This window comes from Macaca thibetana, chromosome 2 (genome assembly GCF_024542745.1).
Source record: "Macaca thibetana thibetana isolate TM-01 chromosome 2, ASM2454274v1, whole genome shotgun sequence".
NCBI classification, from domain to species: domain Eukaryota; kingdom Metazoa; phylum Chordata; class Mammalia; order Primates; family Cercopithecidae; genus Macaca; species Macaca thibetana.
In genome coordinates this window covers 108963190-108977932 of record NC_065579.1, presented here as the reverse complement: position 1 = coordinate 108977932, position 14743 = coordinate 108963190, and the positions used below count along the sequence as shown (strand labels likewise).

The window sequence follows — 14743 nt, the reverse complement described above, 5'->3', positions numbered from 1 at the left end:
GACTTTCATCCAAGCTTCTGGGACAGATGCCCTCTGCTCCCCTGGAACACCCACTGAGAAATCCTGCCAGGCCTGTTCCCCATTATGAGGAGATCACCTGCCAGTGAGATAAGGTTAGAATGGAAGAAGACAGAAATGAGAGCTGAAAGGAAGGATTCAAATTCCAAATGACTTTGCTCCAGTCTGTCATTGCTGAGTACTGAAATCCAGCTGTCGCCCAAATGGCACACTCCCTAGATTTCAAATTACATGAGCCAGTAAGTGTGCTTCTTGCTGGAGGTAGTTGGAATTGTGTTTCTGTCACTTGCAACCAAAATCCAGGACAAACGCATGTCCCCACAAGAGGGAGCTGGATGAGGGCAGAGACCTCTTCTGTCTAGTTCATGATTTTGTCCTCAGGGCCTCATACAGGGTTGGGTACAAAGCCAGAACTCAGTAAGACTGAAGAAAGACTCCCTCTGCTTAAGAACAGGCACACTTACCACTGACCCACACCACTCTAACGATGGAAAGAAGCATCCTGAAAAGAAAAACATCCTGGAAAAATGCTCATGATCACTCTTTTTGAGTCATATGTCCAGGAGGCAAGAGGCATGCTCTGTGTTTAGAACCAAGCACAGAGTTGAGTGGCCACATGACATTTATCAAGGCATTGAAACACCTTGGTAGACTGCGGCCCATGTCTTCACTAACATAGAAATTATGCAGGCATTTTACAGAGCCACATCCTGCCCAAAATGTCCTAAAAGAACAGTAAGCATGGCTGAACCAATTGTTCTGACTGATAAAAACCTTGTATGTAAATTAATCCCCCCTATTACACAAATCTTTTATGAAGATTTCCTTTATTTTCAAACGTCCTAGTGACCATAGATTAAGGACTCCCTGTTGACGGAGACAACAGGTGATTTGTGGTTTCTACTTATCTGTCTTGCCCTCTTCACAATGCCACATAGTGAGAGGGGTGGACACCCAGGGGCTTTCCAAGCAGAGCAACCTCTCTGCCAGGCTCTGATTTCAGCAATATCTGCATCAGATTTGCTCTCTGTTGAGTGTATCAAGGCAGATTGCAATTTGGTGGCACTGGAACTTTAATCGCCCACTGTTTATTATGGCGTTATCTGTAATAGGATGCTTATTGTTTACATTTCTGTGAGCTCTGGGAGGAAGCACACGTGCTATGCTGAACATGACTCTTGGGAAATGTTCTGTAATCCGGTGAAGCAGAGACCCAGCAGGCAATTCTCGGGGGACAGATGCTGTGCACGGGGCAAACAACTCCACAAGGCGGAGGCCGGCAGTCTCTGTGCCTCAAAGTGGGAAGCCATCAGGTGCCTAGTCTTACTTAATGAAAACATAAAAGGCTTCACTTAATTGCTCCAAGATTATGCAGGGTGGTTTTTTTCCCCCTTCTTTTAGGTTGAGCTTGTTAATTTCTGCATCTGTGATGTTGGCACAATTGCAGCCCCGAGTCCTGTTTTCACAACTTGTAAGCAAAATTAAAACTTCCCTTTTTAATTAGAATTCAAACCAAGCCAGAATTAAAATCCTATCACAAAGCAGAGGCCTGAGAAGGCTCCACAAGGAACACCTGTTCCAAAGGCATGAGGGACAGCCTCTGAGATACGCACCACTGGGGGTGCCTGGGGTGCTGGGGCTGCTGCGGGCGCCCTCTGCGGAGGGTTGTTGCCGTCAGCGATGCGTGGGCCATTTCAACATCTTCCTGCAAGGGGAGTCGGCTCTGGGGTGGACAAATCCCGTTCAAATTCTCTATTTCTTATGTCTGTTAGTTAGAATTCAATTGCCCAAGTATGAATTGCTCTTTTCCCCAATAATAATAATTACAGCAGTAATAGCAGGTATTAGTAATAAGGTCAAACTCTTGTTCAGAAGTATTAAATAAGGTACATTTCACACCACAGTTCTTCACATATGGTGAGAGCTCTGTGAATTATTCTACTGAGAAAGGTGCAGATCCAGAGAGTTCTGTGATCACGTCCTATGTGTGTGCATGCCCACGTGGATGCCACCTTGCCACTCCTGTCCTGCACCCTGACAACAGGTTTGCACTTCATCTTTCATTTTCTTCTAAGAGAAGGCAGAAAAGTTTTAACCTCAAACCCTAAAGAAAAATATCTCATTACCAGTTATCATTAATCTGAGTCATAATTGTCAATGCAGGGATACTCACCCGGATACTGCCTAAAAAAGCCCTTTGCACTTCCGAAGTACTGCCATATGAGAGACGGGTCACGGTCAAAGTTATCTACAAAAACTTTGTTTAGGGATTCAGACCAATAAACCCCATTGACAATTGCAGGGTCTGTAAAAAAGAAAGAGAAAGAGAGGGGTGTATTAGAAAACAAAGTGAAATAAAATTCCTTTTATTTCCCACACCGCTTGGCAGATATTGGCACGAGGTACTCCATCTTGCAGGAGGCTATGAAGAAAGTTATAGCCTCAAAAACATTTAGCTCCCGGGGATTCCAGATGCTGGGGATTCCCCTCCTGACTGAGCCCTCCTAGTCTCCCAGGAGCCTCTAACTATGATTCCTTACTTAAAAGACACTTCCTTTTATTTGTACCTTTCAATGTCACATATCCCATAGAGAAAATCACATAATCCTCTTTAAGAAAGCAGAGAGAGACCTTATTAGCATTATTTTCCTGCTTTTCCCCCTACTGAGCCAGAACTTGGTATTAAAAATAGGAAAACTGTATTTTCTCTCACTGTAATCACCTCAGCCACAAACATAGCCCTATTCTATTTCTCTTTGCCCTGATTTAGAAGTTTGCTTTTTTAAAAAAAAAAAAAAATTGAAATTACATAACTAAATCTCTCTAATTCTGCTATTCAGCAGAATGTGAGCTCTGTGAAAGCACAGACTACCTCTTGTGGTCTTTTGCTGTACCCTTTGACCAGCACATGGCAGAAGCTCCAAAACTCTTGTAGAGGAATAGAGGGAAGGATGGATGGATGGTGATATGATTTGGCTATGTCCCCACCCAAATCTCATCTTAAATTGTAGCTCCCATAATTCCTGGTGGGAGATAATTGAATCATTAGGGTGAGGCAGGTCTTTCTTGTGCTGTTCTCATGATAGTGAATAAGTCTCACAAGATCTGAGACATTTTTTGAAGGAATTTTATAAAGAGGTACTCCCCTGCATATGCTCTCTTGCCTGTTGCCATGTAAGATGTGCCTTTGCTCCTCCTTTGCCTTCTACCATGATTGTGAGGCCTCCCCAACCATGTGGAACTGTGAGTCAATTAAACCTCTTTCCTTTATAAATTATCAAGTCTTAGGTACGTCTTTATTACCAGCATGGGAACAGGCTAATACAGAAGGACAACACAAAGATTGTTCTCCAGATACCAGGCAATCATTTACTCTTTTGCCATGGAATCCCATGAGCAAATCTCTTTTCCTCACCTACAGTAGCCCAAAGATTGCCTTCAGTTCAGAGATTTTAAAAAATAACCGTGAATTCCTATTCAACACAATATTGGAAGTCCTGGCCAGGGCAATCAGGCAAGAGAAAGGAATAAAGGGCATTCGAATAGGAATAAAGGAAGTCAAATTATCCCTGTTTACAGAAAACATGATCCTATACCTAGAAAACCCCATAGTCCCAGCCCAAAAGCTTCTTAAGCTCATAAACAACTTCAGCAAAGTCTCAGGATACAAAATCAATGTGCAAAATATCACTAGTATTCCTATACACCAACAACAGTGAAGCTGAAAGCCAAATCATGAATGAATTCCCATTCACAATTGCCACAAAAAGAAAAAAGTACCTAGAAATATAGCTAACTAGGGAGGTGAAAGATCTCTATAAAGAGAACTTCAAACCACTGCTCCAAGCAATCAGAGATGACAGAAGCAAATGGAAGATGTTGCATGCTCATGGATAAGAAGAATTAATATTGTTAAAATGGTCATATTGCCCAAAGCAATTCATAGATTCAATGCTATTCCTAATAAACTACTGTCGAGATTCTTCACAGAACTAGAAAAAACTATTTTAAAATTCACATGGAACTAAAAAAGAGCCTGAATAGCCAAGGCAACCCTAAGCAAAATGAACAAAGCTGGAGGCATCACAGTACCTGTCTTCAAACTATATTACAGGGCTACAGTAACCAAAACAGCATGGTACTGGTATGAGAACAGACACATAGACCAACGGTACCAAATAGAGAGCAAAGAAATAAGACTGCATGCCTACAACTATCTTATCTTTGACAAACCTGACAAAAACAAGCAATGGGGAAAGAATTCCCTATTCAATAAATGATGCTAGAATATCTGGCTAGCCACATGCGGGATATTAAAACTGGACCTCTTCCTTATACTGTATACAAAAATTAACACAAGATGGTTAAAAGACATAAATGTAAAACCCAAAACTATAAAAACACTGGAATACAACCTAAACAATACCATTCAGGACATAGGCACAGGCAAATATTTCATGATGAAGACACCAAAAGCAATTGCAACAAAAGCAAAACTTGACAAATGGGATCCAATTAAACCAGAGAGCTTCCACATAGCAAAAGAAACTATCAACAGAGTAAACAGACAACCTACAGAATAGGAGAAAATTTTTGCAAATTATGCATCTGACAAAGGTCTAATATCTAGCATCTATAAGGAACTTAAACAAATTTGCAAGAAAAACAACCCCATTAAAAAGTGGACAAAGGACATGAACAGACATTTCTCAAAAGATGGCATACATGCAGCCAACAATCATATTTTAAAAAGCTCAACATCACTGATCATTAGAGAAATGCAAATCAAAACCACAATGAGATACCATCTCATACCAGTCAGAATGGCTGTTATTAAAAACTCAAAAAGTAACAGATGCTGGTGAGGTTGTGTAGAAAAAGGAACACTTGTATACTGTTGGTGGGGGTGTAAATTAGTTCAACCATTGTGGAAGACAGTGTAGCGACTGCTCAAAGACCTAAATTACACTCAGCAATCCCATTACTGGGCATACACTCAAAGGAGTATAAATCAGTCTATTATAAAGATACACCCATGCATATGCTCAGTGCTGCACTATTCACAATAGTAAAGACATGGAATCAACCTAAATGTCCATCAATGATAGACTGGATAAAGAAAATGTGGTACATATATACCATGGAATACTATGCAGCCATAAAGAACAACAAGATCACGTCCTTTGCAGGGACATGGATGGAACTGCAAGCCATTATCCTTAGCAAACTAACACAGGAACAGAAAACCAAATACTGCATGTTTTCACTTATAAGTGGGAGCTAAATGATGAGAACACATGGACACAGAAAGGGGAACAACACACGCTGGGCCTTTCAGAGGGTGAAGGTTTGGAGGAGGGAGGGGATTAGGAAAAAAAACTAATATGTACTAGGCTTAATACCTACGTGATGAAATAATCTGTACAATAAACTCCCATGACACAAGTGTGTCTATATAACAAACCTGCACATGTACCCCTGAACTTAAAAGTTGAAGTCAGACGTGGTGGCTCACACCTGTAATGCCAGCACTTTGGGAGGCTGAGGCAGGTGGATCATTTCAGGTCAGGAGTTCAAGGCCAGCCTGGCCAACATGGTGAAAGCCTATCTCTACTAAAAATAGAAAAACTAGCCAGGCGTGGCGGCAGGCGTCTGTAGTCCCAGCTATTCGGGAGGCTGAGACAGGAAAACAGCTTGAACCTGGGAGGCAGAGGCTGCGGTGAGCCAAGATTGCACCACTGCACTCCAGCCTGGGCAACAGAGCAAGACTCCGTCTCAAAAAAATAAAATAAAATAAAAGTTGGAAAAAAAATAAGAGTGAAGACAAAGAAGGAGAATAAACAAGTATTTCCTGTACACTGGCTGAAGCCATGTGGGTCACTGAGGATGCTCTGTGATGGTTCACTTTTTCTTTTTTAACCTCTGAAGACCCTGTTTCAAAATGATGCCACATTAAGCAACATTCCATTCTTAGAGGAGAAATAGTTGTCAAGTGTCAGGATGAAAAGTTTGAGAATGATTACATGAGTTATTAATGATGAGGAAGAGGAGGAGGAGGAGAAACTTTCACTGAGTCCTTCCTGGGGTATAGGCGTGGTGCTTACTTTATCTCCTATCCCCCCTCAGCAGCCCAGCCCTCCAAGGCAGGCTGGATCCCTTATTCTCCTCCACTCTCTAGCAGTGGAAACTACAGCACCAGGAAACAAGGTACTTTCCTAAAAACATCCAGCTACTAAGGGCCAAAGCCTCTGATCTGAGGTTTCCTTATTTGTAAAATGGCAAAATAATACCCACCCTATACATATGCACCATGGAATACATGGTCCCAAAAAAGAATGAGATTGTATACTTTGCAGTGACATGGATGGAGCCAGAGGTCATTATCCTGAGTGAATTAATGCAGGAACAGGAAACTAAACAGCCTATGTTCTCACTTATAAGTGGGAGATAAACACTGAGTACACATGGACACAAAGAAGGGAACAACAGACACTGGGGCCTACTTGAGGGTGGAGGGTAGGACGAGGGTGAGGATCAAAAAATTACCAATTGAGTACTATGCTTATTACCTGGGTGATAATCTGTACGCTAACTCCCTGTGACATGCAATTTACCCATATAACAAACCTGCACATGTACCTCCTGAACCTAAAATAAAAGACGGAAAGAAAAAAAAATACCCACCCTAGAGACCTGTTTAGAAAGTTAAACAAATCAACAGAAAACAGCTAATGGCCAGAGGCACTCACACAGCCATCAATGGGGCTGTTCCCTTGGCCTAGAGCCCTGTACCCTCACCAGAGTTCCCTGCTGGACGCCTAGTCATGCAATCCCACTGTGACATCCTCATTCCAGAGATTCATCAATACCATACAGACAGGAAGGGTGAGGATGGATGAGGTTACTCCAGTCGTCAAGTTGCAGAGGAAACAATAAGCAACATGATGCTAGAAATGGTCATATAAGTCAGGTCCACTTACGAGGACACTCAGGAATGGCCCCAGTGCACCTCCCCTCCTCCACAGCTGCCTACCCCTTTCCAGCGGCAGCCCCAGGACATCCATCTGCACAGCTCTAGAGTCCACAAAATGGCACCAGGGCCAGTGGGCAGACACGATGTCCTGGCTTGTTGTGTCACCTCTGCCCTGCCTTATTCATTCAGATCACTGAGGTAACTGGGGTTCTGAATTCCATCTCAAGGGCAAATGCTGTAACTCTTGTAAACTGTAATAAACCCCATCATAGCCTGGGGGTGTGAAAATGACCCAATCAGTCTTTTACCACAAAGTAATCTTAGGAGGACTTTATCCTCACAATCCTGGAAAATGGAGCTCTTTCTTTTTCCTGTCTAAGCTTGATAACAATTACTGTGACTCACCCCTAGCGGCAAAACCCATTTAAATTAATCCACAAAGATGCAAATACAATAATGACACTGAAAAATCCATGGTTCTTGCCTCCATCAATGGCCTCAATTATGTCGGTGTCATAAAAACCTTCCACAAAAAGAATCGAAAATTCCATTTCCTTAGCTCACTGTCTCAACATGTTAAGGAGTCAAACAGTTTCCAGTTAGACAATTATTTTTTCTTAAGTGTGGCAATTGGGATTTGCCCAGTTTTGACAATTCTTTATTCTTAAGTGTAGTTTCTTTGGTGCCCAGACCTCCAGGTGGTCCTAGAAATCTAAGATTGCCCCCTGAGGAACTGTGAGCATCTTCAGAAATACAAAGCAAACTAAGGATGTTTCATTCACTTCATTTGGACACCAAATCTTGCTCTAAAATTATGCCTCTGCAAGAAGAGGGGGCTTCGATTTTTCCAAGGGCATGGTGAATAACTGGAAATAGAACCACTAAAAAATATAATCTACCTAAAATGGGGGCTGTGTTGTACACACCCATTTGATCAAATATTTGAAATAACACTTACCTTGGCTTGTAACATAATCACAGTATATCGATTTCACAAGCTTGCTTAGCAAGCAATGTTAAGAGAAGGGGAAATCGGCCAGGCGCGGTGGCTCAAGCCTGTAATCCCAGCACTTTGGGAGGCCGAGGCGGGCGGATCACGAGGTCAGGAGATCGAGACCATCCTGGCTAACACAGTGAAACCCTGTCTCTACTAAAAAATACAAAAAAAAAAAAAAAAAACTAGCCGGGCGAGGTGGCGGGCGCCTGTAGTCCCAGCTACTCGGGAGGCTGAGGCAGGAGAATGGCGTAAACCCGGGAGGCGGAGCTTGCAGTGAGCCGAGATCCGGCCACTGCGCTCCAGCCTGGGCGACACAGCAAGACACTGTCTCAAAAAAAAAAAAAAAAAAAAAAGAGAAGGGGAAATCTTAAATAGCTGTCTATTGTGACAGTCATTTAAAAGATAGGTAAAGAAAAAACAGAAAAAATAGACGGAGCCTTCATCTGAGTATTTAAGTTTAAAAAAAAAATAGACAAGTTAAATATGATTTTCCCAACATCACTGACAGAGAGTGGAAATGAAGTAACCCACGGGACAGTCAATGCTGCCTATGCCCCACATATACCCAGGTCCCCTGGTCCTTCCACCGTCCCATGGGGAGCAGGCAAACGTCATGCTGCAGTGTGGACCAGAGCTCAGCCTCATGTTCCCTCGATGGTGGCTGAGCTGATTTGTTTTCTTATGGTCACTTGTGAAAATGACAGCAACCTGTGGAGTAGCAGACGAACCATTTTCCTTGTTTGTGTTTTGTTTCAAATTCTGTTTAAAAGACCCCTTTGCTTCACTTAGGGTTCTTCAGGCATCACATTTATCTGAGCCTCAACTTGTACCTCCACCTTTCATCTTTTTAGAGGTTTAAGGTACCCAATTAGCTTTCTGTGGCAGCTGCAGCAAAATACTGCCAACTGGATGGCTTAAAGACAACAGAGATTGATTCTCTCACAATTAGGGATAGAAAAAGTTAAAAACCAAGCTGCCAGCAGGGTTGCTTCCTTCTGGAGGTTCTAAGAGAGTCTGTTCCATGCCCCTCTCCTGATCTCAGGAGCTCATCTGCCATCCTTGATACTCCTTGGCTTGTAGCCTCATTATTTCCGCTTTACCTCCATCTTCACATGGCCTTCCCCTCTGTGTGTCTATGTCAAATCTCTCTCTCTACTTTGTCTCAGAAGGACTGGTCATTGGGTTTAGGCACCACCCTAAATTCAGGATGGTCTCATCTCAAGATCCTTAAATTAATAATGTCTGCAAAGACCCTATTTTCAAATGAAACCACATTTGCAGGCACTGGAGATCAGAACGTGAACGTATCTTTTGGGGACCACTGTTCAACCCAGTACTTTCTGAATTATCCTACACAATATGGTTTGTATGTATTCTTTTAAAAATCTGAGTTTAATAAGAGCAGGGCTTCTACCCAGCGAAGGATATTTCAAGGCTTTCACCCTTTTCTTCTTGTGGGAACAATTCAGATTTTCATGTCCATATTATATTTTCCTAAGCGAACCATTCTTCCTGACCTCTGTCAATGGGTCCTACCTGTAATGCCCTAAGTTGGATTAAAATCACTTTCCTGAATGTCTAGTATATGTATCAATGCCCAGAACTCTGCTCAATAAAGTGAATTCCAGGATAACATGGTCATTTTCTCCAACATTCCTATCCAATCCACATTAACTTATTATTCATGTTGGTCAATATATAATCCAGGAATAGCAGTTCTGTTTCCTCTACCTTCTGAGACATGAAATTACCCCCAGTGCCAGTCAAGAATCTATCAGATGTTCAGCTTTTACTAAAACAGACTACTAGCAGATGTTTGGGGGGTAAGAGTTCCACACCACCTTTGAGATAAATTTATAATTTGTATTTGAAGAGCACCTCCCACAACCCTGATCTGTCTTTGTAATGCATCATATAACCTAACAGCAAACTCCTTTTGTAGTTTTCTTTTTTCATTTTCACCCAGATAACTGCTCTGGCCTGTGGTGTGCACATTGCTACATAGGGTCTTCTTGTGTGGCACATGGCTAACGTTTCTCTGCACACACCTACACACTCTCGCATACCTTTCCAGATTGGTTTTGCATCTTTGAATAAGGTGCTCCCTCTTATTACTGTATTTTAGTTATACGTTCCATCCTGAGCAGTGCCTGAGATGGTCAGCCCGCATGGATCCAAGCAAATTAATGGATGTAAAGCACTTGGCACAGCAACTGGCACATACAAAATGCTTCATAAATACTGGTTGTTATTTACTCCATTCATTAGAAAATAAATAAATAAGGTCTTGGCTGGGCCCGCTGGCTCACACCTATAATCTCAACACTTTGGGAGGTCAAGGCGGATGGATAACTTGAGCTCAGAAGTTTGAGACCAGTCTGGCCAACACGGCAAAACTGCATCTCTACAGAAAATACAAAACAGTAGACAGGCATGGTGGTGGCGCCTGTAATCCCAGCTACTCAAGAAGCCGAGGTGAAAGGATCGCTTGAAACTGGGAGGTCAAGGCTGCAATGAACCAAGATTGCACTACTGGGCTCCAGACTGAGTGACAGAGTGAGACCTTGTCTCGGAAAAAAAAAAAAAAAAAAAAAAAGAGAGAGAGAGAGAGAAAAGAAAATAAAGAAAGAAATAAATAAGGTCTCAAGAGGAGCTCCCAACTTTCACCATGTTCTCCACATCAGGGTTGCTGGGCAGCACCTCAACAGCAGCACGGCAGTCAGGACTCGGGCCTTGGAGCTTGCTTCCCAGGTCTGAGATCTCACTTATCACTGGTTAGCTAATGGCCTTGGGCTTGTGACTTAATGTTCCTCAGCCCCAGTGCCTTCATCTGTAGAAGCCAGATGAGAGTGGCTCTTCCTCAAAGGCATCTAAGACAAGGCACAGAACTTGCTGTGTGGTGGGAGGACTGCATACGCCACCAGCGCCCATCACTAGTCCCAGAACAGTGGAAGCCCCCAACTCCCCACCCGCAGCAGTTCAGCTGTCCTGAGAGTATCCAGGACAGACTTTAGGCAAGTCTCTTTCTCTCTTCCTTAAATTATCAGGGCAAGGTACTGTGATGACGCTTTCATTCATTTGTTTACTCAACAAATATTGATTGAATACCTACTGTATCAGACATTCAACAGTATACCAGACAATGAAGTTGACATTTCAGTCTGAGGAGGAGAGAAACAATGGCAAATAAATGAGAATTTCAAGTAGAAATAGGTGTAATGAAAATAAAATGGGATAAGCCAGAGAGTCACTGGCTGTGGAAAGTGGGGCAGCGGGTTACCCAAATTGGGTGGTCAAAGATGACCTCCCAGAGGTCATATAGATGACCTGAATGCTGAGATGGCACCAGCTCCCAAATGCCTAGGCTAGCAAGAGCTTTGTACACAGAGTGAATAAGCAAGATAAAAAACCCTGAGTCAGGAAGAATCTGGTGTTTTGGGGAAAGGTACTGGATAAGGCTGGAGAGGTGGGGAGGCCGTGGCAAGGATTTTAGCAGATATGCTAGTTTCCTGCCAAGAATGCATTTTGTAGCAGACATAATCTGTGTTCCATTCATGCCAAGGTCCATCATGCCCTCATTCATGGCTCCAAAATCAAATTTATTTTCCAAAATCTGTAGTAAGTATGGCCTACTTCCTCTTTGCAGGACAGGCAATCAGAAACTTCATGGATGCCTTAGTGCTTGAGTTTCCTCTCCAGACCTCAGTCATCTGATATACACTTGATTTTTCCCCCAATACCATTTATTAGCAGAACTGTATTAATTTAAACTTGCCATTTTCTACCACAAAATATGGGTCAACTTCTAGGGAATCTGAGTGAGGACGAACAATTATAAGCTAACACAGAATTAGAGACAAACTACATTTACCCAAAAACCACTGATGGAAGGGAAGGGACTCAGCTCAGAATCAACAGGATTTTTAAAGTGTGGCCCTTGTGCAGATGCCTGCCTTGAACAAGGCTGGAGGAAGCATCTCTGTCTTTCCTAAATGCCTTCAAAGCTGTGCACCTCTCAGCTATGAAATTATAGCAGGCAGGGGAGTCTGGGGATTAAGCCCATGCAGGAGTTTTCTTCTGTGTGGTGTGTTGGACCAAATTCAAGATGAGAATGGTTGGATAGTTTTCATGTCTCCCATTTCAGCAAGTAAATGACATCTCTCCCATTCATTCTAAGTAGATCATAGATTAAATAATGAACAGTTTTGATGCTAATTATCAAGTACTTTATATCTATTGGAAAATAGTCCTTAATATGTGCTGAATTATAAAATAGGTTTATTTGCCAAACATTTATCCTTCCTCTAAACTTAGTGATATGCTAGACATGAAATGCAGGTTGCTCTTCACAAAGCTGGAGCCAATTTCTGGCAGCCCTGGGACCAGAGGGACAAGGAGGATTCATGGCCCAGTGCTGAACCACTCCAGATGGAGCTGGGAAGCAAACGGCTTGGCAAATGCCAGAGAATGCTCTAGTCTCCCTCAGCCTGTTGCCTCAGGTATGCTACACGTCAGGCTTCATTCCCCGGTAAGAGTTCGTGTGAATGATTAGAATTTTGTTTTGCCATAAATATATCAACTTTAAATAGTCTTTCTCCCTTCATATATTTTAAATTTTGTGGAGAAACTTGCATTTCTTCTTCCTCATTCTCCTGGAATAAACCATTCACAAGTCTCTTTTAGAAATATTAAGAAGAAAATTGTATCACAGAAATCATGATGATGCTGATAATGATAGTGGCAGAGATGACCACTTAGGGGGCACTTACAATGTGCCACACACTATGTATGGTCCAGGCAGTCAAGAACTACTTTTCCTAGCCACATTTTACAGATGAGGAAATCTATCCCCAAAGCTTTGAAGTGCACTGCTATAGTACATTACCTTGTTCAAGGTGAAAGTTAGCTAAATTCCTGTAAAAACTCCTAGATAACAGAAGACTTGAATTTTATTTACTGGCTACCAGACAGTACACAAGGGTGGGGGAAAGCAAGGGCAGGGAGAGGAGGCTGCCTTCCCCTAGCCATCATCAAATAAGTAGGTGACCCCTAGAAGAGGGGGCTCCCTCAGGCTTTCTTGGGGCCCTGACAGGGCATCTTAGTACTTAATACTTGGGATATATGCATACATTAAAGAGGACAGGATGGATGAAGATAGAGTATTACTGGGTACCAATTTGGAGTCCCCCTCCAAGAGTTCCTGGATGCATCCACCCCAGGTTCTCTGCTGCAAAGCAGGCCAGTGAGACTACTGCATCACTACCAGCATTTGGACTTGAGGTCTGCTGGTAGAGGGGACATTTACAAGGCATAAAATCATGGCTAAAATACTGTAGAGTGAACTTAATCACATTCCAAGAGGCTTCCATTTCTAAAATGGCATTTGATTGACTGTAGTTAAGCTAATATTCACTAATTTAAAACACCTCCTTTGATACATGATACTTCCCCATCACTACGTCACCTTTTCATTCTAACAAAATGCTGAGGAACCCACTCCTTCCTGAGGTTTGGCTCTGGCTGGAAAGGACATAAAGCTCATTTTGGAAAGGTTCAGAATCCCCCTTTTCCCACCAGCAAATACTGGAACAATGCCAGTGCTGCAAAACTGTCACAGCAGCTCTTTGGAACTCAAGCATTTTGCTTGAAAATCTGTACTGAACACCACGGCCAGAGCACCCACCCTGCTCCAGAAGCATCAATAGTTTTTGAAAACTCATCACAGGGAGATTAATCCCACTGCCTGAGGATTCACACCATTCTGATCTGGCCCAGGACCCCTTTTGAAAACAAATCCACTTTCCCTCCAGCTCCCAACATACACCCACATCTGCACTGGTCAAGTTCGCTGAGGCTTTCTCTTTCACACTGTCTGATTGTTTCCTTCATGGTAACTGTTACAACTATTAAACAACCCACCCAAAGAGTATTAAATCATGTCATATTTTCTAATATCCCCAAAAGCATTTAGCACGCATACTGGATATAGTATGCATTTGTTTATTTATTCATTCACTCAGAAAATATTTACTGAATGCCTACTGTGTGCCAGGCACCTGCTAGGATTTGGAGACAAAGCAGTGGGCAAAACCAGACATGGCCTTTGACCTAGTGGAGTGCACAGCCCAGTGGGGGAAGATGGAATCTGCAAAATGGAATCTGTAGAATGCACAGGCATGGGGTGGGCGGGTTGTAGAGTGGTCCTGGCAGAGCCAAAGGAAGTCTAAGTGCCTGGAATGCAGGAAATAAAAAGGAAGCTGGGGTGGGAAATGGGGGCAGGGGGAACCAAGTAGGGCTTTGTAGACCTGGGTCTACAGTCTGTCTTCAATCTCAAGAGCAGTGGAGGCCTCCTTTGCCATTTAGAGAGCAACCAAGCGGTGGAGTGGGGAGGGGGTGGTGCAGGCTGGAAGGGTGGAGGGGAGTGTTTAGAGGCTCCTGCAGTCATCCATGGGGTACATGAGGGCGCCTCTATGAGGGTGGTAGAGGGAGAGAAGCCAGTGGGACACAGAGAGGATGTGCTTAGTAAACACGTGTTGGTCCAGGTTTTGCACTGAAGGCAGGTGCTGTGCCAGCTGTTGAAGCTCTCTTCTGCACTGTCCCAGCATCCATGTGGGGAATCCCCCATAGAAGGAAGCCAGGACAACCATGCTGCAGAATCACTACACCATGGGAAATGAGCCAAGGGGAGGGGCATGCCCCTTAGATCACACACAAATGGGAAATTCTGTTGACTGCAACAGGGAAACGTGTCCCCA

At 43.1% G+C, this 14743-nt stretch overlaps 1 protein-coding gene across 4 annotated transcripts in view; it reads right to left on the bottom strand.

Moving 5' to 3' along the window:
- CACNA2D3 (calcium voltage-gated channel auxiliary subunit alpha2delta 3) overlaps positions 1 to 14743 on the bottom strand; it is a 938743-nt gene that overhangs the window by 499053 nt on the left and 424947 nt on the right. For all 4 annotated transcript variants that reach the window (XM_050781062.1, XM_050781063.1, XM_050781066.1 and 1 more), the window contains one exon: positions 2192 to 2323. In XM_050781062.1, the coding sequence (XP_050637019.1) occupies positions 2192 to 2323 (132 nt within the window). The remainder of the gene's footprint in view (positions 1 to 2191; positions 2324 to 14743) is intronic.